The sequence below is a fragment of the Phycodurus eques genome, chromosome 9 (assembly GCF_024500275.1).
Source record: "Phycodurus eques isolate BA_2022a chromosome 9, UOR_Pequ_1.1, whole genome shotgun sequence".
NCBI classification, from domain to species: domain Eukaryota; kingdom Metazoa; phylum Chordata; class Actinopteri; order Syngnathiformes; family Syngnathidae; genus Phycodurus; species Phycodurus eques.
The window spans coordinates 28,560,349-28,586,036 of NC_084533.1; the positions used below are offsets into that span (position 1 = coordinate 28,560,349).

Sequence of the window (25,688 nt, forward strand, 5' to 3'; positions counted from 1 at the left end):
GTCTCGAAACCTTATTCGCTGTTTTTACAATTCAAATGAAAATGTTTATAATAATTTAGGTGCAAATGCACATCTCAGAGTGGTTTACGTGATTACAGTGAATATGAACGTCTATGACACTCATCTGTTCACTTTCCTTTGAGATATATGTTTAAACATTTTTTTTTTAAAAAGACACCAAGCTAAATATTTTTTTTTATAATTCCACCATTCATGTGACTTCTAACCTGTTCAACCTATTGAAAAAGTAATTGCAATGTTTTTGAGAGGGGAAATAAAAAATGAATTAATAATTAAAAAAAAAAAAAAAAACGTTATGATGTGGTTGCACAGGTTTGCGCTCTCAGGTTTGGTGCAAACGCAACACTGCTCGTCACCAAAAGAACACCAAACCCACAGTGAAGCTTGGTGGCGGCAACAACATTATTAGGAGCTGTTTTTTTTTTTTTTATTTCTTCCAGCTGGAACTGGGGCCTTAGTCAAGATGGAGGGAATTAAGAACAGTTCCAAATAGCAATCAGTGTTAGCACAACATTTTCAAGCTCCTGCAGAAAAAAGCTGCCAGGAAAAGCCTACTCGAACCTTTTCTTTGAACAACATTTAATAAACGTTTGGGAACTGAGGACACTAATTGTTGAAGCTTTGTAGGTGGAATTCTTTGCGATTCTTCCTCGATGTACAGCTTCAGCTGTTCAACAGTCCGGGGTCTCCGTTGTCGTATTTTACGCTTCATAATGCGGCAACATTGTCAATGGGAGACAGGTGTGGACTGGAGGCAGGCCAGTCTCGTACCCGCACTCTTTTACGACGAAGCCGCGCTGTCGCAACGTGTGCAGAATGTGGTTTGGCATTGTCTTGCTGAAATAAGCAGTGGCGTCCTTGAAAAATAAGTTGCTTGGATGGCAGCGTATGTTTCTCCAAAACCTGTATGTACCTTTCAGCATTAATGGTGCCTTCACAGATGTGTAAGTTACCCATGCCATTGGCACTAACACAACATCACAGATGCTGACTTTTGAACTTTTCGTCCATAACAGTACGGATGGTTCTTTTCCTCTTTGGCCCGAAGGACACGACATCCACAATTTCCCAAAACAATTTGAAATGTGGACTTGTCAGACCACAGAAGACTTTTCTACTTTGCGTCAGTCCATCTTAGACGAGCTCGGGCTCAGAGAAGCCGGCGGCGTTTCTGGGTGTTGTTGATAAATGGCTTTTGTTTTGCATAGTAGAGTTTCAAGTTGCACTTACGGACGTAGCGCCCAACTGTATTTACTGACATTGGTTTTCTGAAATTGTCCTGAGCCCATGCGGTGATATCCTTTTCACGTCGGTTTTTGATGCAGTGCCGCCTGAGGGATCGAAGGTCACGGGCATTCAATGTTGGTTTTGGGCCTTGCCGCTTACATGCAGTGATTTCTCCAGATTCTCTGAAGCTTTTGATATTATGGACCATAGATGATGAAATCCCTAAATTCCTTGCAATTGTACGTTGAGGAACTTTGTCCTTAAACTGTTCGACTATTTTCTTATGCATGCGCCCCATCTTTGCTTGTGAATGACTGAGCACCCACCTGTTCCCAATGAGCCTGTTCACCTGTGGGATGTTCCCAACAGGTGTTTGATGAGCATTCCTCAACTTTCTCCGTCTTTTTCGCCACCTGTCCCAGCTTTTTTGGAACGTGCTGCAGCCATCAAATTCTAAGTTCATGAGTTGATCAGTTTGAACATGAAATATCTTGTCTTTGTCGAACATGATTTGCAAATCATTGTGTTCTGTTTTGATTTGTTTAACACAACATCCCAACTTCATTGGAATTGGGGTTGTATAAAAGGGTCTAAAAGGGTCTGAACAGTTGTGCAACCACATTATTGCGGTTGCTTCTTTTTTCTTCACTTTTTGAAAAAATATTTTTTTTAAAATCAAATGATTTTTCAAGGTTATAGGTCACATTAATGGTGTAAAAGGTTTTTAAATGATTTACCTTGGTCTCATTTTTATACGATTAAAACCTGGCATTTGAATAGGGGTATGTAGACTTTTTATATCCAGTGTGTGTGTGTGTGTGTGTCATGACAGGCCACGTAATGCCTTTAACCATTATTGTCATACATATTATATTTTACATTTGCGTTAAATGTTGTGGTGGCAAATGCAGTGCAGATAGATATTTTTCAAAAAAGACATGCATACATGTGCTTCATGGACGATGGATGGATTCACTCATTCCAGTTGTGATGATAGGCTTGGAAATGGAATATTTGATCATGTAATTCATCTTTTTTCCTTGTTTGATTCATTACATTATATCCGGCATTTGAATGACGTTCTCCTGCATTTTGTTTTTCTTTTACTTAATTTTATTGGTTTTAGACAATTCTCTATCACCTTCTACACAGAGGAGACTAACCTTTCTGCTGAGGGCTTTTTGACCTTAAAGTCCTCTCTGTGGCGCAATCATAGCGCAGTTTGCCTTGTAATTATCGCCGCGGCCTCGCGGCGACGCTCTTCTAAAATTTGAGTCGCCGATGGCTTGTTCTGCTCTAACTGTGTCAGAGAAACTGGAGCATTGGGTGAGAGCCGAAGGATGTGTGTGCTTGTGTATGTATGCGCGTGTGCGTGTGATGGAGGCAGAGGGAAAAAAAAAAAAAAGTCGCGTGGGTGTTTGGAGAGGGAGAGGGAGGGAGGGAGAGAGAGATGAAATGGGAATAGAGGAATCCAAGCTGACAGCTTCCCTAATAGAGCATGAGTAACTCGGCTCGAGAAGCAGGCAAGCGTTGGATTGCAGCAGAATTTTCACTTCGACGTTTTCAAGAGCATGTTTAGGATTTAGCTCGTTTTCTTTCGACGGCTTGTCAGCATCCGAGACGATCTCTAAAAATGCACCCGAGAATCGACTTGGAACATTGGAGGGAATTCTTCTTTTTCTGCCTGATCTTTTCTGTGTCGTCCGGAGAGGTCCGTTACGTCCTCCCCGAGGAGATGCAGCCGGGTTCTGTCATCGGGAACGTCGCACGGGATCTGGGTCTGGAAATGGGGGAGCTGGGTGCTCGTCGTGCCCGCGTTATTGCGGACGGAAGCAGCCAGCTGTGCGAGCTGGACCTGTCGTCGGGCGATCTTTTGATCCGCCAGCGGATCGACCGAGAGGAGCTCTGCGCGCAAGGCAGCGTGTGTACCGTCCAGAATCAGCTTTTACTTCAGGACCCGCTTCAAGCCTTCGCTCTGCTTTTAGACATTGCAGACATTAACGACAATACTCCAGCGTTCGCCGCGGAGGAGATCAACCTCGATTTGGTCGAGTCCACAGTTCTCGGGAGACGTTTTCCGCTGGAGAGTGCGCATGACCCCGATCTGGGCACAAACTCCGTCAGCGAATACAAATTGAGCCCGAATGACCATTTTGCCCTGGAACTGAGTACCCAAATCAACGGAAATGCATATCCGGAGCTTGTTCTTAAAAAGGCGCTGGACCGAGAGGCGCGAGCCGAACATGTGCTGAAAATCAACGGCATTGACAAGGGAAGTCCAGCCAGAACCGGGACCGCTTCTATCCGCATCCGTGTTTTGGACGCCAACGATAATGTGCCGGTTTTCAGTCAACGGGTTTACAGAGCGTCTGTTCCGGAAAACTCTGTCACGGGGACTTTGATAGCGCAACTGAATGCCACGGACTTGGATGACAGTCTGTATGGAGCGATAACATACTCCTTCAGTCACCTGACGGACAAGACCAGAGGAGTTTTTCACATCGACCCGCTGAGCGGTGAAGTTGGCGTGGCGGGCGTCCTCGACTACGAGGAGGCCAGCACTCACGAGCTGGACGTCCAAGCCAAAGACGGAGGCGGCCAGGCCTCCCACTGCAAACTTCTCATCGACGTCATCGACGTCAACGACAACAAACCCGTGATCGAGATCAAGTCGGCGTCGGCCGACATGCCGGAAGACTCCACGGCGGGAACAATGGTGGCCCTCATCAATATTTATGACACGGACACTGGAAATAGCGGACACGTCACGTGCTCGGTTCCCGACAATGTCCCGTTTCAAATAGTATCGGGAGTGAAAAATTATTATATGTTGGTGACGGCCGGGACGCTCGACCGAGAGGTTCAATCGGCGTATAACGTTTCTGTTACCGCCACCGACTCGGGCTCTCCCCCACTCGAGAGCGTCAAAGTTTTATCAATCGTGGTTCATGACGTAAACGACAACGCCCCCATTTTTACGCAGAGCCGGTACACCGCCACCATCTTGGAAAATCAACCCGTTGGCACGTTTGTTATGAAACTGATAGCGCAAGACGCCGACGACGGTTCCAATGCGAAGTTAATGTACCAACTATCAAAAGAAACAAATTCAGATGTTTCCTCTTTCCTTACCATCAACACGGAAACGGGAGAGCTTTTCACGTCGCGGCTCTTCGATTACGAGCAGTCGGTTTACTTCCAAATCACGGTGGAGGCGAGAGATGGCGGCGACCCCCAACTCGCCACCAGCTGCACCGTCAACGTTTTTATCCAAGACCAAAACGACAACGCGCCGGTGGTTCTGTATCCTGCGCAAGCCTTCGTCGCTGAGGACGTGGTGCCCCTCGAAGCGCCGAGAGGCTACCTGGTGACCAAGGTGGTGGCGGTAGACGGCGACTCGGGCCACAACGCCTGGTTGTCCTACAGAATCGTCAAAGAAACCCAGCCCGATCTGTTTACGGTGGGCTTGCACACGGGCGAGATTCGAACCTCGCGAGCCTTCGTGGAGCTCGATGAACGGAAGCAAACGATCGTTATCGCGGTCACCGATAACGGGCCGGGTGCCCTGTCTGCCACAGCCACACTTAGTATCGCCATTGGCGAGGGCTTGCCCGTTCTGCAAGAACTCTTTGAGGTGGCCGATGAACCTCAGGGCAACGGTAACCTGAGGCTCTTCTTGATTGTCGCCCTGTTCACTGTTTCTTTTCTCTTAATTCTTTTAATCGCCGGAGTGTTTTATTTTAAGCTTTGTCGCCGTAGTTACGTGTACCGCTCCACCGCCGACGGTCTCCCCGTTTTCCCCACGACATACTACCCACCGAGTTTCACAGATTTCAGTGGCTGTGGGACATTGCTGCAAGACGATCGCTACGATCCCTTTCTGACCACCGGCTCGTGGAGAGGCGACTTTCGCTTCGGCTCAAACACGGACACGGACACCCTCAAGAAAAGGAGCGCGGCTTATCAAAAGAGCGCGCTTCGGCGCACCAGTGCAGACAGAGCTACCTTAAAGGTTCGGGCCGGCCCCTCACATCCTTGTTATGTGGTCACTTGAAAACTGGCTGCAAGGATTGCACATGTAGTAGATGTCAAAAGTTGACACACCCCGGTTCCCATGCTCGGTTTTTGTGATTTTAAAAAGTGAGACCAAGATAAACCATTTTTAAACTTTTTCCTACCATTTATGTGACCTATAATCGAGACCACTCAATTGAATCAAGAACATGACATCTTTTCGAGAGGGAAGTAAAAATAAATGACTAAAATGATGTGCTTGCAAAAGTGTGCACACCCTCCTATACTGGGATTCGGCTGTGTTTATAGTTAAAATTTATGTTAAATGGGAGTCACTAATTAAAGTAACTTCAAATAAAGTTCAGGTGTTCGGGTAGGTTTTTTTCTAACATTTGTTTTGCTTTCGAGCAGAAGCCTCTGAAGGGTTTGTGCCGACACTGACTGCTCTTTGGAACTGTTCATAATTCCCTCCACCTTGACTAAGGCTCCAGTTCCACTTTAAGAAACGTAACCTCAAACCTTGATACTTTCACCTCCATGCTCGGTGGGCTTTTGGTGATTTTGTGGTTGTGTTAGAGCTAAACCAACCTTTTGTAATTATGGCCACAAGTTTCAAACTTGGAATCATTGGGCCAGAACACATTTTCCCACATGTGTTTGGGAGATTTTGTCATCACAGTCTGATGAAATCGAGGTTGAATTTTTTGAACCGTCGTTCCAAAAGGTATATTTGGCGCAAACGCAACACTGCTCATCACCAAAAGAACAACATACCAGCAGTGAAGCTTGGTGGTGGCAGTATCCTTCTTTGGGGCGTCAGGAGCGGGAGTCTTAGTCACGGTGAAGGGAATTGTGAACAGTTCCAAATCGTAGTCGGTGTTAGCACAAAACCTCCAAGCTTCTGCTAGAAAGCACACACACACACACACACAAAATGTCAGGAAAAGCCTACTTGAGCTTATTTGGGGTTAATCAGAGTTACTTGTGTGTGACAGGTGTGTTCTGTCTCACATTTAACATGAGTGTGAATTTGATTGGTTCATTCTGAACACAGCCCCGCCGTCGCCAATTATAAGAGGGTGTGCACACTTGTGCAATCACATCGCAGATGTTTGTTTTGACTTCCTCTCTCTAAATTTAGATAAAAAAAAAAAAACAGTTTCATTTGAGTTGTACAGGCTACAGACCACATTAATGGTTGATCGATTGCAAATGATTTACTTTATCTTGGTGTCTTTTTTATTATTAAAAAAACTGGCATTTGAACGGGGGTGTGTAGACTTTTTATTTCCACCGCATAAGGAAAAGAAAATCAAAAACGTGTTGAGCTGTTAAATACACTCATAGGATACTTGATTGAGTATACCCACCTTCGGGGCTTTACTGTATATTTTTATTCCGTGACGCTAAACAATGCACGACATTATGATGCAGTGCAATTGGACAACTTTACAAACTGCATCCACAATAAAAGTATTGTCAAAATAATGACTTTGCTATATTTTGCTGGCGGTGTAGGTTGTGATCACAAACTGTAAAGATTTCAATCAATAACATGGCGTCATCAAATATTTTTAACGTGTGAAATGTTGTTCTTTATCTATGCATGGAATTATACACCTTGAAAATAATTTTGTGAAACAATCAACTGAAACAGTGCCAAATTAGCACACGAACTGATCTTAATTGCTTTGTTTTGCGTTTGTTAATGAACCAATGCTCCTGTACTATTAATACTGTCATGACTTTTTCTTGTGATCGACTTTGTTGTTATTTCATTGCTTTAAGGCACCGAGACGATCTCCGGGCCACAATATTTTCTCCCGCATGTTGTATGCCCTCCATTTCTACTTTTCTGTCACTTATTATGATGAAATATCTCGTGAGTGTCATGTGACTGCCAGACTAGCAACACCTGCAAAACATTCCTCGAAAAGCACGATACAGTTTGCGATATTCAGATTTAGCAGAGTCCTGGTGTGCTTTTTTTTTTTGTCCTTTTCAAAATAGAAAACATGACAATACTTTTTTTCTTTTCATTTTGAAATGATATTTTTACAGCATGTTTTGGTCTTTTTGCTTCCGCTTTGTCTTGATCACACAGGTCGATGCCGTTACCTCTTTAATCTGCAACTGAATCAATTATTAAATTGGGATTTTGTTAAAAAAAAAACCTTGTGTTTGTCTGTGACTCTTTTCCATCAGGTACAATAAGGCACAATTTGCAGACGTGCAGCCACAACTATTAGAATGCCGCTTCATGGTGAACATTCAGTGGTTCAAGCAGCTTAATGGCGTTTATGTTGACAAAAGTCTGCGCAGCGATGAGATACGTTCTCATGCGTCTTCATGTTGTTGCTTGCACACGTGCTCCGAATTCAGCCACGGTTGGATTTCTTTGGTAAAAAGCAACTTGTTTGTCAACGCTCTGGATCCCAATCATAAGCGAGTACAAACACGATGGCGGTCATTTAAGGTGTTGACCAGCTGGAAAGATGTGAGGAATGAGATAATGGTTTGTTTTCACGAGGATTCATTTCACATTGAGCCAAAGGAAATGTACAGTCATGAGACAATATTTTTGGAGGGAGTGTAGCAGCAGGACTCACCTTTTTTTTCAATCCGTCGGGGATTCGTAGGGGAACGTTGATTTATCTGTTAGGTATTGTTGGATTTGTTATTTTTATTTTTATTTTGTTGGAACATATTGAACACTTCAAGTTAATCGTAAAGAGCATTGTGTATATAAGAAGAAATGTATGCACCTTAATCCTGGTTATCCTGTGTGCATTTGACATTTAAGTTCAACAGATACATGTTCCACTCCTACCATGTATATCTGTGGTCATTCCTGTGAAAACAATACTTTTGAAAGTAAATGTCATCATTGGGCTTGAGACTAACTTTTTCCCCTCTCTCTTTTCTTTCGGTGTCCCCCGTCAATGAAACTTGAAACAATGTGGACCCTCAGGTAAGCTCACTTTCAATGATTTCAGCTCCCGACTCCAATCTGTTACAAACAAATCGCAGCAGGATGATTCTCATCCAGAGCAGCGATTCGCCGAAACACAGTCAATATGATACCAGCTGACCCAGAATGTGTTTCCATCTGTGTAGCCTCTCTTCACAGAACATTCTGTGCCAACAAACATGTTTGCCTACTCATGTCATCCTGACCAGAATCTCTGCAACACAAAGCTTACTGTACATACTGTACGTCACCCTGTGCAGTCATGTAACTGATGCAGGGGGGGAAAAAAAAGTCATCCTATTGGGAAGAAATGTTTCCAGTGCAGGCTACATGAATATTAATAACTCTGCCTGCTGTTGCTGTGCAGACTCGGCCTTAATAATGCACCATCACGATGTGCACGAGGCTTCAGCAGCGTGTGCGCGCGCACACACACACACACACACACACACACACAACGCCGGGCATGTGAGCCGCCATCATGACTGCCTTTGCTGGCTTCATGTTGCAGATAATGTATTTATTAGTATTGATGAGAGATTACACAGGGGACATTTTTTGGTGTATCGCTGCATGTGAATTCCACTCAATGTAGGCCACTGCTCGTTGATCCGCCATCTTTCTATCTATCGATCGATCTCTCGAACTATCTAACTCTCGATCTGTCATGGAAGTGTAGTAGATTTGCACAATGTTCATGTCCCCCCCCCCCCCCTTTTTTTTTTATTTTCCGACTGTATTGTCACATTGCAGCAGTGCTTCACGTGTGTTTCTGCTTGATCTCAGTTGGCGGTGCTGTTGTCTCAATTTTGAACGTGCCCACACCAATCGTCAGCCATCATTGAAGGCAAATAATTGCACGGCACTTTTGACAATTTCGCTGCGTTTGACGTACGGCAAACCGTGACGCCACTTCCACTGTGAGTGAATCTCGAGACAAAAAGTGAACTGCGAGTATTTGGGTTTCTATTTCTCTGTCCATGGTGCTGAAGTACAGCTAAGGCCATGGAAGGCGATGGAATTGTTGCCCTGCACTCTCTCTCGCTCTCAAGAATATGAAATTCATGATGATATGGATAACGGCTACTTTCATAACTAATCGTGCAATTTTGTTGAGGGCTATTTGAGTGACTGTTTGTGCGAAATAGAACTTTTGACAAATATAGAAAGTGGTGCTTTGGATAACTTTTTTTACACGGTCGTCTAAGCGGACAAAGTAGCTGAAGAGGGATTGCTTTTTATTTGAAGCTTTTATTCAAACTGGGCAGTTTGGCATATCGGCCTCTAGGGGGTGCTGTTACACGGTAAATGGATGTGTTGGCGCTGTGTGATGCAGTGCAGCTCCCTCCTCTGTCGCTGCCATTTGGCACCAGAGAGCTTCGCGTGAACAACGTCCAATCGTTGAGCTCAAATAACGCGCATCTGATTGCGCCTGCTTTGGTTCTGTCGTTTTTTCGATTGCTTGACTTTCTTGGAATATTGTAAATTTTCATATGGAGGCGAAAAACATTCATCCGAGCCGAGGAGGAATGCGATGGCGACGCGCGGCCTGCCTCTTTGTCTTTTGGTGTTTTTTTCTCAACGCAACCGAGGCCCAAATCCGCTACTCGATCCCCGAGGAGATGAAAAAAGGCTCGCTCGTCGGAAATGTGGCCCAAGATCTCGGTTTGGATCTGAAAAGACTCCGTTCTGGGCGGGCCCGCATCGTGACCGGGGAGAACGTCCAGTACGCCGAGCTGAGGGCGGACAAAGGGCTCCTGGTTGTCCGTGAGAGGATAGATCGAGAACAGCTGTGTGGAGACGTGACGCCGTGCAGCTTCACCTTCGAGATTTTGTTGGAAAACCCCATGGAATTGCACCCGGTCACCATCGAAGTGTTGGACGTCAACGACAACGCGCCCACTTTTAAAAATAATTATTTGCAATTTGAAATAAGCGAGTCTGCTGCACTTGGCTCCCGTTTTGTTCTGGAGAGTGCGTATGATGCTGACGTGGGTGCAAACGGCGTGCAGAGTTACGTTTTAACACCGAGTGATCATTTTCTTTTGAAGCAACACTTCAATCCTGGAGGCAGAAAATATGCAGAAATGGTCCTGCAGAAAGCCTTAGACAGAGAACAGCAGCCGCGACTTTCCCTTAAATTAGTGGCTGTGGACGGTGGGAATCCACAGAGGTCAGGTACGGTAAATATAGATATTAACATTCAAGATGCAAATGATAATGCGCCCGTCTTTAATCAAACCGTTTATAAAGCAAAAGTGACTGAAAATGCAGCAAAAGGCACTCACGTTCTGACTGTGAATGCCACTGATGCTGATAGCGGTTCAAATGGGAAAGTAGCATACTCATTTTCCAAATCAAATGCAGAAATCGCAGATTTGTTTCATATAGACGAGATGACAGGATGCATATCGGTCGTAAAAGAAATCGATTATGAAAAAGACAAAACAATCGAGTTCATGGTTGAAGCCAAAGATCAAGGTGGATTTGCTGACTCCACCAAAGTGGAAATCGAAGTCCTGGATTTGAATGATAACGTCCCCGTCCTCAACGTGATGTCCTTCACGAGTCCGGTTTCAGAAGACTCCCCGGCTGGTACCACGATTGGTATCATGAACGTGAAAGACCAGGATTCTGGCGAAAACGGTCACGTGAGGTGCGCCATCCAAGGCCGCGTTCCATTTCGCATGAAATCCAACGTGCGAAATTATTTTGCCTTGGTGACCGATGCCGATTTCGATCGCGAAAGCGTGTCCGAATATAACATCACGGTCGTCGCGTCGGACGCCGGCTCGCCTCCCCTCTCCGCCGAGAGAACTTTTCATTTGAAAGTTTCCGACGTGAACGACAACGCTCCTGTGTTTGCCGTCAGCTTTTATCGTGCCGACCTCGCCGAAAACAACTCGCCGGGTGTTTCCGTGCTGAGAGTGAGCGCCAAAGACCCAGATGAAAACCAGAACGCTCGTGTCTCTTACATGTTGGAGCAGGGCGAGATCGGGGGAACTCCGATTGCCTCGTTTGTGTCCGTGAACGCCCAAAGCGGCGTCGTCAGCGCCGTGCGCTCCTTCGACTACGAGCGGATGAAGCGGCTGGACTTTGCGGTGCGAGCGCAGGACGGAGGCTCCCCTCCTCTCTGCGGCAACGTGAGCGTGGGCATCCTGATCCGGGACCAGAACGACAACGCCCCTCAGGTCCTGTACCCGGTCCCGCCGCACGCCGAAACGGTGCCTCGTTCGGCAGACGCGGGCTATCTGGTGACTAAAGTGGTGGCCGTGGACGTGGACTCCGGACAGAACGCCTGGCTCTCCTATAAAGTGCAGCACAAATTTGCCACAGACAGGGGGGCGCTGTTTGAAGTGGGCCTCCACAATGGAGAAATGCGAACTGTCCGCCGAGTGACCGATAAAGACGCCGTCAAACAAAGACTGACCGTCGTCGTGGAGGACAACGGGCGGCCCTCTCGTTCGGCCACGGTGGCGGTGAACGTGGCGCTGGCGGACGGCTTCCCCGAAGTGCCGAGGTCGGAGTTCGCCGACGACTTTAGCGAGGACGACGACGACCGGCTGACTTTTTACTTGGTCTCGGCTCTGGCTGCGGTCTCCTTCCTCTTCGTCGCCTCTTTGCTGCTTATCGTATCGCTCAAGGTGTACAGGTGGAGACGGTCTCGCGTCTTGTACCGCTCCGACCTCCCCGTCATTCCGTATTACCCGCCGCGCTACTGCGACACGTTGGGGACGGCGGGGACGCTCCCGCACGTCTACAGTTACGAGGCGTGCGCCGCCGCCAAGAGTCACGTGACGAACACGCAAGCCGTGAGTCAAAGTTTAGTGAGCGTGGACGGAGCGGACGCCGACGTGCCGCGCGGCGGCGAGCAGACGTCGGGGAACTGCTCTCGGATGTCGACTCTGGTGAGTCAAATCAGTACATTTGTTTCAATCTGTGTTTGTTTTCAGAATTTATATCATGGAGAAGCCTTGTTCTTGTATTGATACATATTTTAAAGTCATTATATTTCATTTACAGTCGTGTTCAGAACCTGAAAGCTAGGCTTGAGTAAAAGTACACAGAAATAGGGCATCTTCTCGTTGGAAAGGGGAGAAGAGATTTGGTGGTGGAAGCTCAAAATAAAGGAAATCCTCAAGGAAAGAGGTTAGCTGAGAAGAAGTGGAACACTGAGAGGAGGAGAAAGGAATACATTGAGATGCGATGGAGGGCAAAGGCCAAACGAGGCATATGATGACTTGTATGCCAGGTTGGGCACTAAAGAAGGAGAAAAAGATCTCTATAGGTTGGCCAGAGTGAGGGAGAGATGGGAAGGATGTGCAGCAGGTTAGGGTGATTAAGGACAGAGATGGAAATGTGTTGACTGCTGCCAGCGAGATGGAAAGAATACTTTGAGGAGTTGATGAATGAGGAAAATGAGAGAGAAGGGAGAGTAGAAGAGGCAAGTGTGGTGGACCAGGAAGTGGCAATGATCAGTAAGGAGGAAGTTAGAAAGGCATGAAAGAGGATGAAAAATGGAAAGGCTATTGGTGCTGATGACATTCCTGGGGAGTTTTGGAAGCATGTAGGAGAGGTGGCTGTGGAGTTTTTGACCATCTTGTTCAACAGAATTCTAGCGGGTCAGAAGATGCCTGAGGAATGCGAGCAACAGTATGGTTTCATGCCTAGAAACAGTTGCACATAATTTGCCTTGAGGATGTTGATGGAAAAGTTAATGTCAGAAGGAGCTACATTGTCTTTGTAGATCTTGAGAAAGCCTCCGACAGAGTACCCAGAGAGGAACTGTGGTACTGCATGCGGAGGTCTGGAGTGGCAGAGAAGTATGGCAGAATAATACAGGACATGTATGAGGGAAGCAGGACAGTGGTGAGATGTGACAGAGGAGGTGGAGGTGGGGGTGCATCAGGGATCAGCCCCGAGCCCCTTCCTGTTTGCAGTGGTAATGGATAGGCTGACAGATGAGGTCAGACTGGAATCCCCGTGGACCATGATGTTCGCAGATGACGTCGTGATCTGCAGTGAAAGCATCAGTCTAACCTCATCCGTTAGCCTATCCATCACCACTGCAAACAGGAAGGGGCTCAGGGCTGATCCCTGATGCACCCCCACCTCCACCTCCTCTGTCACACCTCACCACTGTCCTGCTGCTCTCATACATGTCCTGTACTATTCTAACATACTTCTGCCACCTCCAGACTTCCGCATGCAGTACCACAGTTCCTCTCTGGGTACTCTGTCAAAGACTTTCTCTCGATCTACAAAGACACAATGTTGCTCCTTCTGACCTTCTGTACTTTCCCATCAACATCCTCAAGGCAAATAATGCATCTGTGGTCCTCTTTCTAGGCATGAAACCATACTGTTGCTCACAAATACTCACTTCTGTCCTGAGTCTAGCCTCCACGACTCTTTCCCATAACTTCATTGTGTGGCTCATCAACTTTATTCCTCTGTAGTTCCCAGAGCTCTGCACATCACCTTTGTTCTTAAAAATGGGCACCAGTACACTTTTCCTCCATTCCTCAGGCATCTTCTCACGCACTAGAATTCTATTGAACAAGCTGGTCAAAAACTCCACAGCCACCTCTCCTGGATGCTTCCATACCTTCACAGCAATGTCATCAGGACCAACCAGTTTTCATCCTCTTTCATGCCTTTCTAACTTCCCCCTTACTAATCATTGCCACTTCCTGGTCCACCACACTTGCCTATTCTACTCTCCCTTCTCTCTCATGTTCCTCATTCACCAACTCCTCAAAGTATTCTTTCCATCTAGCTAGCACACTGCTGGCACCAGTCAACACATTTCCATCTCTGTCCTTAATCACCCTAACCTGCTGCACCTCCTTCCCATCTCTATCTCTGTCTGACAAACCTGTAGAGATCTTTTTCTCCTTCTTTACTGCCCAACCTGCCATACATGTCCTCATATGCCTCTTGTTTGGCCTTTGCCACCTCGACCTTTGCCCTGTGTCGCATCTCAATGTATTCCTTTCGCCTCTACTCTTTCTTCTCAGTGTCCCACTTCTTCTTAGCTAACCTTTTTCCTTGTATGATTTCCTGTCCTGTGAGGTTCCACCACCAAGTCTCCTTCTCTCCTTCCTGCCTCTCTGATCACCTTGGCTACAGTGGTCCAGTCTTCTGGAAACTCCTCCCGTCCACCGAGAGCCTGTCTCACCTCTTCCCGAAAAGCTGCACAACACTCACACCAATACATCCTTTAAATTGTCCGTTTTTTGTTTGCAGCGTACAGACTTATGAAATAATGACAGAGTACCCAGAGAGGAACTGTGGGACTGCATGCGGAGGTCTGGAGTGGCAGAAGTATGTTAGAATAATACAGGACATGTATGAGGGCAGCAGGACAGCGGTGAGGTGGGACAGAGGAGTTGAAGGTGGAGGTGGGAGTGCTTCAGGGATCAGCCTCGAGCCCCTTCCTGCTTGTAGTGGTAATGGATAGGCTGATAGATGAGGTCAGACTGGAATCCCTGTGGACCATGATTTTTGCAGATGACGTTGTGATCTAGGCGGTACGGTGGACGACTGGTTAGAGCGTCTGCCTCACAGTTCTGAGGACCGGGTTCAATCCCCGGCCCCGCCTGTGTGGAGTTTGCATGTTCTGTGCGGGCACTGCGGTTTCCTCCCATATCCCAAAAACATGCATGGTAGGTTAATTGACGACTCCAAATTGCCCGTAGGTGTGAATGTGTGTGTGAATGGTTGTTTGTATGTATGTGCCCTGCGATTGGCTGGCAACCAGTTCAGGGTGTACCCCGCCTCCTGCCCGATGATCGCTGGGATCGGCTCCAGCACGCCCGCGACCCTAAGGAGGAGAAGCGGCTCAGAAAATGATACGGATGGACGGTCGTGGTCTGCAGTGAAAGCAGAGAGAAGGTGGAGGAACAGTGAGGGAAGTGGATATCAATCCATCCTTTGAATTGTCCTTCTTTTTGCAGCGTACAGATTTATTACATCTGAAATATTTTATCAAGGTTTGTTTAATTGGATAATCATGGTTTTCTAGCCATGATTATTAACTCAAATGAAAAGTAAAGAACCTTTGGTAACAATTAAAATGTGTTGGGCTGGATGTTCCTTGTCGTTGTCCATGGTGCTGGAATTGCTCGGAGCTGACAATTCAGACATACAAATGAAGTTGGAGCAGCGATTCAACCTCGTTCGTTCTTCTTTTTGACTCCGTTTTCGATTCGCTGAAATCAATTTCCTCCGTAGTTATGTATTAACACCTTATTTTCGTGGTTGTATTGTTGTTTAAAGTTTAGGTATTATATCTGTGTCATCATTCTCAACATTTGTTGAAGCAATACCTTTTGTTGATTTTTGAAAATAGTCTGGATTGAATATTGAAAACATTCTTTCCAAACAAAATGAAATATCTATTCATTATATATATATTTTTTAAATGAAACTTTTGCAAAAGAAAACGCTATTTATGAAATTATTTTAACATCACCTTGAGATCAATATTTTTGTCCAGCATTCTTTGATATTATAATGTCATATTGGTCAAATCGTAAATGCAAACAACCCAATTCCAAAAGCCTAACCTTTTTTAAATAGGCTGGATTGAATATTGAATGCATTCTTTCCAAACAAAATAAAAATATCAGTTAAGTGTATATTAATCTCTTTTTTAAATTCAACTTTAAACTTTTAAAATTAAATTGCAAAAGAAAACTGTTTAATTATTTTAACAACACCTTGAGATCAATATTTTTGTCCAGCATTGTTTGATATAATGTCCTATTGGTAAAATAGTACATGTAAACAACCCGATTCCAAAAGCGTTAAGTACAACATCCAATTGTCCAGTCTTGCTATTTTGCTATTTTGTGGCCCCAGATTTATAAAAAAAAAAAGCAGTTTCCATTGGCAATCACGTGGAGGTGCAGTTCCGCGAAAATGCTCTGAGCGCCGCTCGTGCTACGTCATTGAATTGGAAGGAAACTCGTCCGTGCAGCAGTCCTCCTCTCGGACTCCTTTTCGAGCTTCGCAGACGAGAAAGACGACGCTCTGCTCGCCATTCGATGAGGAACGTTTTCCGTGGATTCTCCTGTTTGATTTGGGAACATTCGACCGAGGTTTTTATTTTCAAGGTGTTTGGATATTTTCGGATCCGCGATGGACCGTCTGTGGATGCGCGCTGTCAGAGGCCGATGGCGCACACTGTTTGTCGTTCTTTGTCTCTGTGAGCTGCGCTCCGTGAGCGGACAGGCTCGCTATTCCATACCGGAGGAGCAGGCGGAAGGCTCTTTCGTGGGGAACATTGCGAGAGATTTGGGCTTGGATGTGGCCAGACTAGGAGCAGGTAAAGCTCGTATTATTACGAAAGGAGGCCGACAGTATGTGGATTTAAAGCGAGACAAAGGCACACTTGTCATTCAAGAGCGCATCGACCGAGAGGAGCTTTGTGGAAAGACGACGCCCTGCAGCTTCACTTTCGACATCATTTTAGAAAATCCCATCCAACTTTATCGCGTGACAGTGGAGGTCGTGGACATTAATGACAACAGTCCGTCCTTCCCTCAGTCGGAAATTCATTTGAAAATTGCCGAAAGTGTCGCATCCGGGGCGCGTTTCTCACTTGAGAATGCGGATGACCCAGATGTTGCTCTTAATGATATTCAGAATTACATACTTAAACCATCAGATCATTTTAAATTGGAAATACAGAATCAGCCAGACGGTGAGCGTTTCATAGAAATGGTTTTACAGAAGCCTTTAGACCGAGAACAGGAGGAGAGCCTGACACTCATGTTGATTGCGTCAGATGGCGGTGAGCCACATCGATCGGGGACGGCGAGAATTCAAATCACTGTGCTGGACGCCAACGACAACGCGCCAGTGTGCACTCAACCTGTTTACAAGGTCGATGTGCGAGAAAATTCACCTGCAGGAACCTTGATCGCGACTGTGAGTGCAAGCGACGCTGATGCGGGCCTCAACGGTGACGTCACATATTCCACTCGTTCTACCAAAGACACAGAGCAGGTTTTTGATGTAAATGTTAAAACTGGAGAGATTAAAGTTACAGGTAAATTAGATTTTGAGAAATCGAAGAGTTATCAGTTAAACGTCCAGGCCAGTGACCACGGAGGTTATACGGACACGTGTAAGGTTTTCATCAACATAATTGATGAGAACGACAACATCCCCACAATCAAGTTGATGTCCTTTTCTCAGTCCATACCTGAGGATTCTCCCCCAGGTGCAACCGTGGCTGTTTTCAACGTGAATGATGACGACGCCGACGGCAACGGTGTTGTCAAGTGCGCCATTAACGCTGACGTCCCGTTTAAAATCGAGTCTTCGTTAGCAGGTTACTACACCATAGTGACCGAAAACTTCTTAGACCGGGAAAGCGTCCCCGAATATAACGTGACCATAACAGTGTCCGACCGAGGCTCTCCGCCGCTGTCTAGCAGTCAAAACGTCAACGTTCAAATATCCGACGTGAACGACAACCCGCCCGAATTCCGTCAGTCGGAATACGGGAAGACCGTAGCAGAGAACAACCCTCCCGGTTTTTCCGTCTTGACCGTCAGTGCCGGTGACGCGGACTGGGGCCGGAACGCTCGAGTCTCTTACTTCCTGGAGGAGAAAGAAGTTCACGGAGCGGCCGTGTCTTCTTTTGTCTCGGTCCACCCGGAGAGCGGCGTCGTCCGCGCGCTCCGATCCTTCGATTACGAACAAATCAAGTCGTTCGACTTCAACGTGAGCGCCCGCGACTCCGGGTCCCCTCCGCTGAGCTCCGCGGCCGCCGTTCGCATCCTGATCCGGGACCAGAACGACAACGCCCCTCAGGTCCTGTACCCGGTCCCGCCGCACGCCGAAACGGTGCCTCGTTCGGCAGACGCGGGCTATCTGGTGACTAAAGTGGTGGCCGTGGACGTGGACTCCGGACAGAACGCCTGGCTCTCCTATAAAGTGCAGCACAAATTTGCCACAGACAGGGGGGCGCTGTTTGAAGTGGGCCTCCACAATGGAGAAATGCGAACTGTCCGCCGAGTGACCGATAAAGACGCCGTCAAACAAAGACTGACCGTCGTCGTGGAGGACAACGGGCGGCCCTCTCGTTCGGCCACGGTGGCGGTGAACGTGGCGCTGGCGGACGGCTTCCCCGAAGTGCCGAGGTCGGAGTTCGCCGACGACTTTAGCGAGGACGACGACGACCGGCTGACTTTTTACTTAGTCTCGGCTCTGGTTGCGGTCTCCTTCCTCTTCGTCGCCTCTTTGCTGCTTATCGTATCGCTCAAGGTGTACAGGTGGAGACGGTCTCGCGTCCCGTACCGCTCCGACCTCCCCGTCATTCCGTACTATCCGCCGCGCTACTGCGACACGTTGGGTACGGCGGGGACGCTCCCGCACGTCTACAGTTACGAGGCGTGCGCCGCCGCCAAAGGTCACGTGACGAACACGCAAGCCGTGAGTCAAAGTTTAGTGAGCGTGGACGGACCGGACGCCGACGTGCCGCACGGCGGCGAGCAGACGTCGGGGAACTGCTCTCGGATGTCGACTTTGGTGAGTCAAATGAGTACATTTGTTTCAATATGTTTGTTTTCAGAGTTAATATCGTGTGTTCAGAACCTGAAAGCTAGGCTTGAGTAAAAGTAAACGGAAATAGGGCATCTTCTCGTTGGAAAGGGGAGAAGAGGACGCTCAAAGTAAAGGAAATCCTCAAGGAAAGAGGTTAGCTGAGAAGAAGTGGAACACTGAGAGGAGGAGAAAGGAATACATTGAGATGCGATGGAGGGCAAAGGTCGAGGTGGCAAAGGCCAAACGAGGCATATGATGACATGTATGCCAGGTTGGTCACTAAAGGAGGAGAAAAAGATCTCTATAGGTTGGCCAGACTGAGGGAGAGATGGGAAGGATGTGCAGCAGGTTAGGGTGATTAAGGACAGAGATGGAAATGTGTTGACTGGTGCCAGCGAGATGGAAAGAATACTTTGAGGAGTTGATGAATGAGGAAAATGAGAGAGAAGGGAGAGTAGAAGGGGCAAGTGTGGTGGACAAGGAAGTGGCAATGATTCGGAAGGGGGAAGTTAGAAAGGCATGAAAGAGGATGAAAAATGGAAAGGCTATTGGTCCTGATGACATTCCTGTGGAGTTTTGGAAGCATCTAGGAGAGGTGGCTGTGGAGTTTTTGACCATCTTGTTCAACAGATTTATAGCGGGTCAGAAGATGCCTGAGGAATGCGAGCAACAGTATGGTTTCATGCCTAGAAACAGTAGCACATAATTTGCCTTGAGGATGTTGATGGAAAAGTACAGACAATGTCAGAAGGAGCTACATTGTCTTTGTAGATCTTGAGAAAGCCTACGACTGAGTACCCAGAGAGGAACTGTGGTACTGCATGTGGAGGTCTGGAGTGGCAGAGAAGTATGTCAGAATAATACAGGACATGTATGAGGGCAACAGAACAGTGGTGAGGTGTGACAGAGGAGTTGAAGGTGGACGTGGGAGTGCATCAGGGATCAGCCTCGAGCCCCTTCCTGCTTGCAGTGGTCATGGATAGGCTGACAGATGAGGTCAGACTGGAATCCCCGTGGACCATGATGTTCGCAGATGACAGATGACAGTACATAATGCTTTTTCCAGGTTTGCAGAAGCTTTCCTGCTTCGTCCTTTGCAAGAACTTCCACTCTGCGAAGAGTTAGTCGCTCTCTCTGAGAAAGGCACTTTTATTTCAGCGCTAAAGTGACGGCTGCTTCGTTTTGCTATCAACTCACTTCATCAATGACAGCAAGCGTGCAGTTGATGACTATTTCCAACTCGGTAAAAGGTCTTTTATATCCGTATCATCAGGATACCGGTTTAGTATATTTTTTTTTCCGGCTTTCAGAGAGACATTTTGAATGCTGACTTGTTTCTCAAACTTGGTAGCAATTAGCAATGTCGTCTCCATTTATTTGACTTGTTTCAAAACAGGAGACGACATGTCACATTGCACTCTTTTAAGAGAGTTCATATGCATGTAGGCAAGTGTTTGTTTTGCGACTCGTTTGGGTTTTAAAAGTCTCAAAAGTATGCAGACTTACAAAGTGTTCCGACCATTCATTCCCAGAGTTACAGTGACACCAACAGTGGCACCTCCCTTTACCGGACGTGATTTAACGGATATCGGAAGTCATGGACAGTGCATGTGTCCAAAAATACTTTCCGGTTGTCACTGAAAGCGGTGTTGACAAGGTCTGTTACTTCCAGAATTGGCCACTGTTGTTTAGTGGCGCTGTGGCGCAATCTCTGCAGCGACTGGGGCGTTGTGAGCATTCCCATACAGTTTCGAGTTGGGACACGCCCCCACGAAATCACCATCCCAAACATGGAATAATTTTCCCCAAAATCAAAATAATTATGGTTAGAATTAGGGCTAGGTTTGCGACCAAGGCGTTTTGAAATGGGTTCAATTTAGGATGAGGGTGGTTTAGGTTTAGTTGGGAACATACCAATGCCCCCACACTTTAATCAAATACTTCTTTTCCCGTTGGGAAGCAGTAGGGCGTGTTTTACAGGTATACAACAGCCAATCATAGTGTAGCGGCGCGTGTCCTGGAGCCAGTAATATTGGAGCAGGGTTTGTTCCGCCGAGAAACTCTGTGGGAATACTCATCACGCAAGACTGGGATGCACCTATTTCCGTGTCACAGATATACAATACGACTAGATTCAACCAACAGACGTCACTCCCATGCCTATGTGGCGGCCATGTTGAATGTGGCGACATTCAATTGTATTGACATGGTGGCCATGATGGCACGAGTTCTATCTGTTTTCGCATAAAGCTCTACGCAGAGAGAGCGCACATGGCTGCGGTATTCACTCAACGAGGAATACAACACATAAATCCCAGGAGTCTGGAAAATACTATTTTTGGTACAGTAACAGTTTTTTTTTCGTTTTTTATATTTTTTTTTAGTCAAGCTGTTCATCAATGGCAACACATTTGGAATTAGGAAGCACACTAATTTGTCACGACTCACAAAAGCAAGCGGCCTATGGCAAATACGTCAGCACTTTCTCCGTCAAGTACATCAGCGAAGTAAGTTTGGATAAAATATAAAACTTTTCCAACATTTTCAAGTTTTAAAAAAATATGTATTACCAATAAATGGGTACTTTAATGTGCATTTTAGGCCACGAAAAAGCACAAAACCAATTTTGTACTGTACAGTAATATGGGCAAATGGCCACAAAAAAAATAAAAAATGGCTTCAATCGAACGGGCAATCAGCTGTAACAGACGATCCTCTGACCATAATTGTCAGTTAAATCGAGGTTCCAGTGTATGTCAATATTCTGGAACTCGACATTGTAAAGATGTAGCCTCATCAATAATGTATTTTTTTATTGTTGTCATATCACATCATGATAAGAGGGAGTGGACGAGTCGTGCATTGTACTTTTCCAAATGATGTTTCGCTCGCCCCAAAGTGAGCAGTGAGCTCCTCGTGCAGTCTTGTCTCTGTCCATGGTGCTGAAGGGCAGCTTCCAAGGGATTTGTTGACCAGCGCTCGTTCTGAAGAATTCCAATCAATAATCATCATTTATATCACTTGTATTACTCTTACGGACACACCTTCCTTCCTGTAACTGTGTTGATTGACTGTTTGTTCAGGTGACAACCTCAACTCGGAAAATTTATATTTATGTAAATTTTTGTATGATATTTAATGCAGTTATTTAACAGGACGGAGCATAGTCAAGATGTTTTTTTTCCCCTCCCATGTTGAAGCTTTTATTCTAAGTGGGCAGTTTGGCATATCGGCCTCTAAGGGGCGCTGTTACACGGTAAATGGATGTGTTGGCGCTGTGTGATGCAGTGCAGCTCCCTCCTCTGTCGCTGCCATTTGGCACCAGAGAGCTTCGCGTGAACAACGTCCAATCGTTGAGCTCAAATAACGCGCATCTGATTGCGCCTGCTTTGGTTCTGTCGTTTTTTCGATTGCTTGACTTTCTTGGAATATTGTAAATTTTCATATGGAGGCGAAAAACATTCATCCGAGCCGAGGAGGAATGCGATGGCGACGCGCGGCCTGCCTCTTTGTCTTTTGGTGTTTTTTTCTCAACGCAACCGAGGCCCAAATCCGCTACTCGATCCCCGAGGAGATGAAAAAAGGCTCGCTCGTCGGAAATGTGGCCCAAGATCTCGGTTTGGATCTGAAAAGACTCCGTTCTGGGCGGGCCCGCATCGTGACCGGGGAGAACGTCCAGTACGCCGAGCTGAGGGCGGACAAAGGGCTCCTGGTTGTCCGTGAGAGGATAGATCGAGAACAGCTGTGTGGAGACGTGACGCCGTGCAGCTTCACCTTCGAGATTTTGTTGGAAAACCCCATGGAATTGCACCCGGTCACCATCGAAGTGTTGGACGTCAACGACAACGCGCCCACTTTTGAAAATAAACATTTAGAATTCGAAATAAGCGAGTCTGCTGCACTTGGCTCCCGTTTTGTTCTGGAGAGTGCGTATGATGCTGACGTGGGTGCAAACGGCGTGCAGAGTTACGTTTTAACACCGAGTGATCATTTTGTTTTGAAGCAACACTTCAATCCTGGAGGCGGAAAATATGCAGAAATGGTCCTGCAGAAAGCCTTAGACAGGGAACAGCAGCCGCGACTTTCCCTTAAATTAGTGGCTGTGGACGGTGGGAATCCACAGAGGTCAGGTACGGTAAATATTGAAATTAACATTCAAGATATAAATGACAACGCTCCTGTCTTTAATCAAACTTTGTATAAAGCTAAGTTGATTGAAAATGCAGCAAAAGGTACTTACGTTCTGACTGTGAATGCCACTGATGCTGATAGCGGTACAAATGCAAAAATAACATTCTCGTTTTCAAAATCAAAAGCGGGAATCACAAATTTGTTTCATATCGATGAGGTGGCAGGATGCATATCTGTAGCAAACCAAATCGATTATGAAAAATACAAAACAATCGAGTTCATGGTTGAAGCTAAAGATCAAGGAGGACTGAGTGAGTCCACCAAAGTGGAAATCGAAGTCCTGGATTTGAATGATAACGTCCCCGTCCTCAACGTGATGTCCTTCACGAGTCCGGTTTCAGAAGACTCCCCGGCTGGTACCACGATTGGTATCATGAACGTGAAAGACCAGGATTCTGGCGAAAACGGTCACGTGAGGTGCGCCATCCAAGGCCGCGTTCCATTTCGCATGAAATCCAACGTGCGAAATTATTTTGCCTTGGTGACCGATGCCGATTTCGATCGCGAAAGCGTGTCCGAATATAACATCACGGTCGTCGCGTCGGACGCCGGCTCGCCTCCCCTCTCCGCCGAGAGAACTTTTCATTTGAAAGTTTCCGACGTGAACGACAACGCTCCTGTGTTTGCCGTCAGCTTTTATCGTGCCGACCTCGCCGAAAACAACTCGCCGGGTGTTTCCGTGCTGAGAGTGAGCGCCAAAGACCCAGATGAAAACCAGAACGCTCGTGTCTCTTACATGTTGGAGCAGGGCGAGATCGGGGGAACTCCGATTGCCTCGTTTGTGTCCGTGAACGCCCAAAGCGGCGTCGTCAGCGCCGTGCGCTCCTTCGACTACGAGCGGATGAAGCGGCTGGACTTTGCGGTGCGAGCGCAGGACGGAGGCTCCCCTCCTCTCTGCGGCAACGTGAGCGTGGGCATCCTGATCCGGGACCAGAACGACAACGCCCCTCAGGTCCTGTACCCGGTCCCGCCGCACGCCGAAACGGTGCCTCGTTCGGCAGACGCGGGCTATCTGGTGACTAAAGTGGTGGCCGTGGACGTGGACTCCGGACAGAACGCCTGGCTCTCCTATAAAGTGCAGCACAAATTTGCCACAGACAGGGGGGCGCTGTTTGAAGTGGGCCTCCACAATGGAGAAATGCGAACTGTCCGCCGAGTGACCGATAAAGACGCCGTCAAACAAAGACTGACCGTCGTCGTGGAGGACAACGGGCGGCCCTCTCGTTCGGCCACGGTGGCGGTGAACGTGGCGCTGGCGGACGGCTTCCCCGAAGTGCCGAGGTCGGAGTTCGCCGACGACTTTAGCGAGGACGACGACGACCGGCTGACTTTTTACTTGGTCTCGGCTCTGGCTGCGGTCTCCTTCCTCTTCGTCGCCTCTTTGCTGCTTATCGTATCGCTCAAGGTGTACAGGTGGAGACGGTCTCGCGTCCCGTACCGCTCCGACCTCCCCGTCATTCCGTATTACCCGCCGCGCTACTGCGACACGTTGGGGACGGCGGGGACGCTCCCGCACGTCTACAGTTACGAGGCGTGCGCCGCCGCCAAGAGTCACGTGACGAACACGCAAGCCGTGAGTCAAAGTTTAGTGAGCGTGGACGGAGCGGACGCCGACGTGCCGCGCGGCGGCGAGCAGACGTCGGGGAACTGCTCTCGGATGTCGACTCTGGTGAGTCAGATGTTTCTCTGTTTCATGACTTTTACTGCTTGTCGAGGTTGTATGACTTGTTTTGCTTTGTTGCTGAAAGGTTGATGTTTTGATGTTAATGCAAATCTTGTAACTTAGAACAAGGTTGTTAAAATATTTGTTGATACAATTGTTGAGTCAAATGTTTCACCTTTTCCTCTCTCTTTAATGGCTTGCACTGTTTTTCGAGGTAGTATGATTTCTTTTGCGTCATGTTGCTGACAGGTTGATAAATTAATCCAAATCTTGTGATTTAGAACAAGGTTGTTAAAATATTTGTTGATGCTCAGTTGACTACGTAGTTTGTAAATTTGCTTACTTCCAAGCAAGACTTGACATTTGCTTTTTTGCTCACCAGCCACTCTGGCTCGTGGTTTCCCAGAGTTACTCGCCACTCAGCATTTCCAGTCACTTCAATGTTTGAGCTCGATTCAAAAACAAGATTTACAACCCTTTTAGATGTATTTGATCCCTGTGCACAACCTAAACAAGACGACTTAATTGTTTAATACTACAAGAACCACCATACATGTTTCAGACCACACAGACTTCGGTAAGTCTCTTTTAAAAGACAAAATTAAAAATGATAGAAAAAGAAATTCATTCTGGCATTAAACTTCAGCTGGGCCATGTCTTTGCAATCAGTTGGTTTGCCCACAGCAATAGACGTACAGTACATTCGGCTTTTCCAGGTTTCCAGAAGCTTTCCTGCAACGTCCTTTGCAAGTAGTTCCACTCTGCGAAGAGTTTGTCGCTGTGTCTGAGAGAGAGACTTTTTTCATAGCTAAAGTAACAAGCAAGTTTTGCTGTTAACTCACGTCATCAATGACAGCAAGCGTGCAGTTGTTGACTATTTCCAACTCGGTAAAAGGTCTCTTATATCTGCATCATCGGGGTACCGACCGGTTTGGTACTTGTTGCGTTCGGCAGACAAAATAGAGACTTCTCAGTCCATTCCGTCTGGAATTGCCAGTTTTCAACATCCACTTTGTGTTTTTTTTGCGGCTTTAAGAGAGA

At 46.9% G+C, this 25,688-nt stretch overlaps 5 protein-coding genes across 12 annotated transcripts in view; all 5 read left to right on the plus strand.

Moving 5' to 3' along the window:
- LOC133407442 (protocadherin gamma-C5-like) overlaps nucleotides 1-25,688 on the plus strand; it is a 276,972-nt gene that overhangs the window by 69,259 nt on the left and 182,025 nt on the right. The gene's annotated exons all lie outside the window — the stretch shown is intronic.
- LOC133407452 (protocadherin gamma-A7) lies at nucleotides 2,710-6,431 on the plus strand. Its single transcript, XM_061685377.1, has one exon. The coding sequence runs from the start codon at nucleotides 2,882-2,884 to the stop codon at nucleotides 5,300-5,302; it is 2,421 nt and encodes an 806-aa protein (XP_061541361.1). The 5' UTR covers nucleotides 2,710-2,881; the 3' UTR covers nucleotides 5,303-6,431.
- LOC133407449 (protocadherin beta-11-like) lies at nucleotides 9,289-12,499 on the plus strand. The gene has a single exon (XM_061685375.1). The coding sequence runs from the start codon at nucleotides 9,727-9,729 to the stop codon at nucleotides 12,220-12,222; it is 2,496 nt and encodes an 831-aa protein (XP_061541359.1). The 5' UTR covers nucleotides 9,289-9,726; the 3' UTR covers nucleotides 12,223-12,499.
- LOC133407450 (protocadherin beta-16-like) lies at nucleotides 16,097-20,031 on the plus strand. The gene has a single exon (XM_061685376.1). The coding sequence runs from the start codon at nucleotides 16,379-16,381 to the stop codon at nucleotides 18,863-18,865; it is 2,487 nt and encodes an 828-aa protein (XP_061541360.1). The 5' UTR covers nucleotides 16,097-16,378; the 3' UTR covers nucleotides 18,866-20,031.
- On the plus strand, nucleotides 21,578-24,820 carry LOC133407447 (protocadherin beta-12-like). Its single transcript, XM_061685374.1, has one exon. The coding sequence runs from the start codon at nucleotides 22,239-22,241 to the stop codon at nucleotides 24,735-24,737; it is 2,499 nt and encodes an 832-aa protein (XP_061541358.1). The 5' UTR covers nucleotides 21,578-22,238; the 3' UTR covers nucleotides 24,738-24,820.

Coding starts and splice junctions, on each gene's coding strand:
- LOC133407452 (XM_061685377.1), top strand. CDS start 2,882: ATGCACCCGAGAATCGACTTGGAACATTGGAGGGAATTCTTCTTTTTC.
- LOC133407449 (XM_061685375.1), top strand. CDS start 9,727: ATGGAGGCGAAAAACATTCATCCGAGCCGAGGAGGAATGCGATGGCGA.
- LOC133407450 (XM_061685376.1), top strand. CDS start 16,379: ATGGACCGTCTGTGGATGCGCGCTGTCAGAGGCCGATGGCGCACACTG.
- LOC133407447 (XM_061685374.1), top strand. CDS start 22,239: ATGGAGGCGAAAAACATTCATCCGAGCCGAGGAGGAATGCGATGGCGA.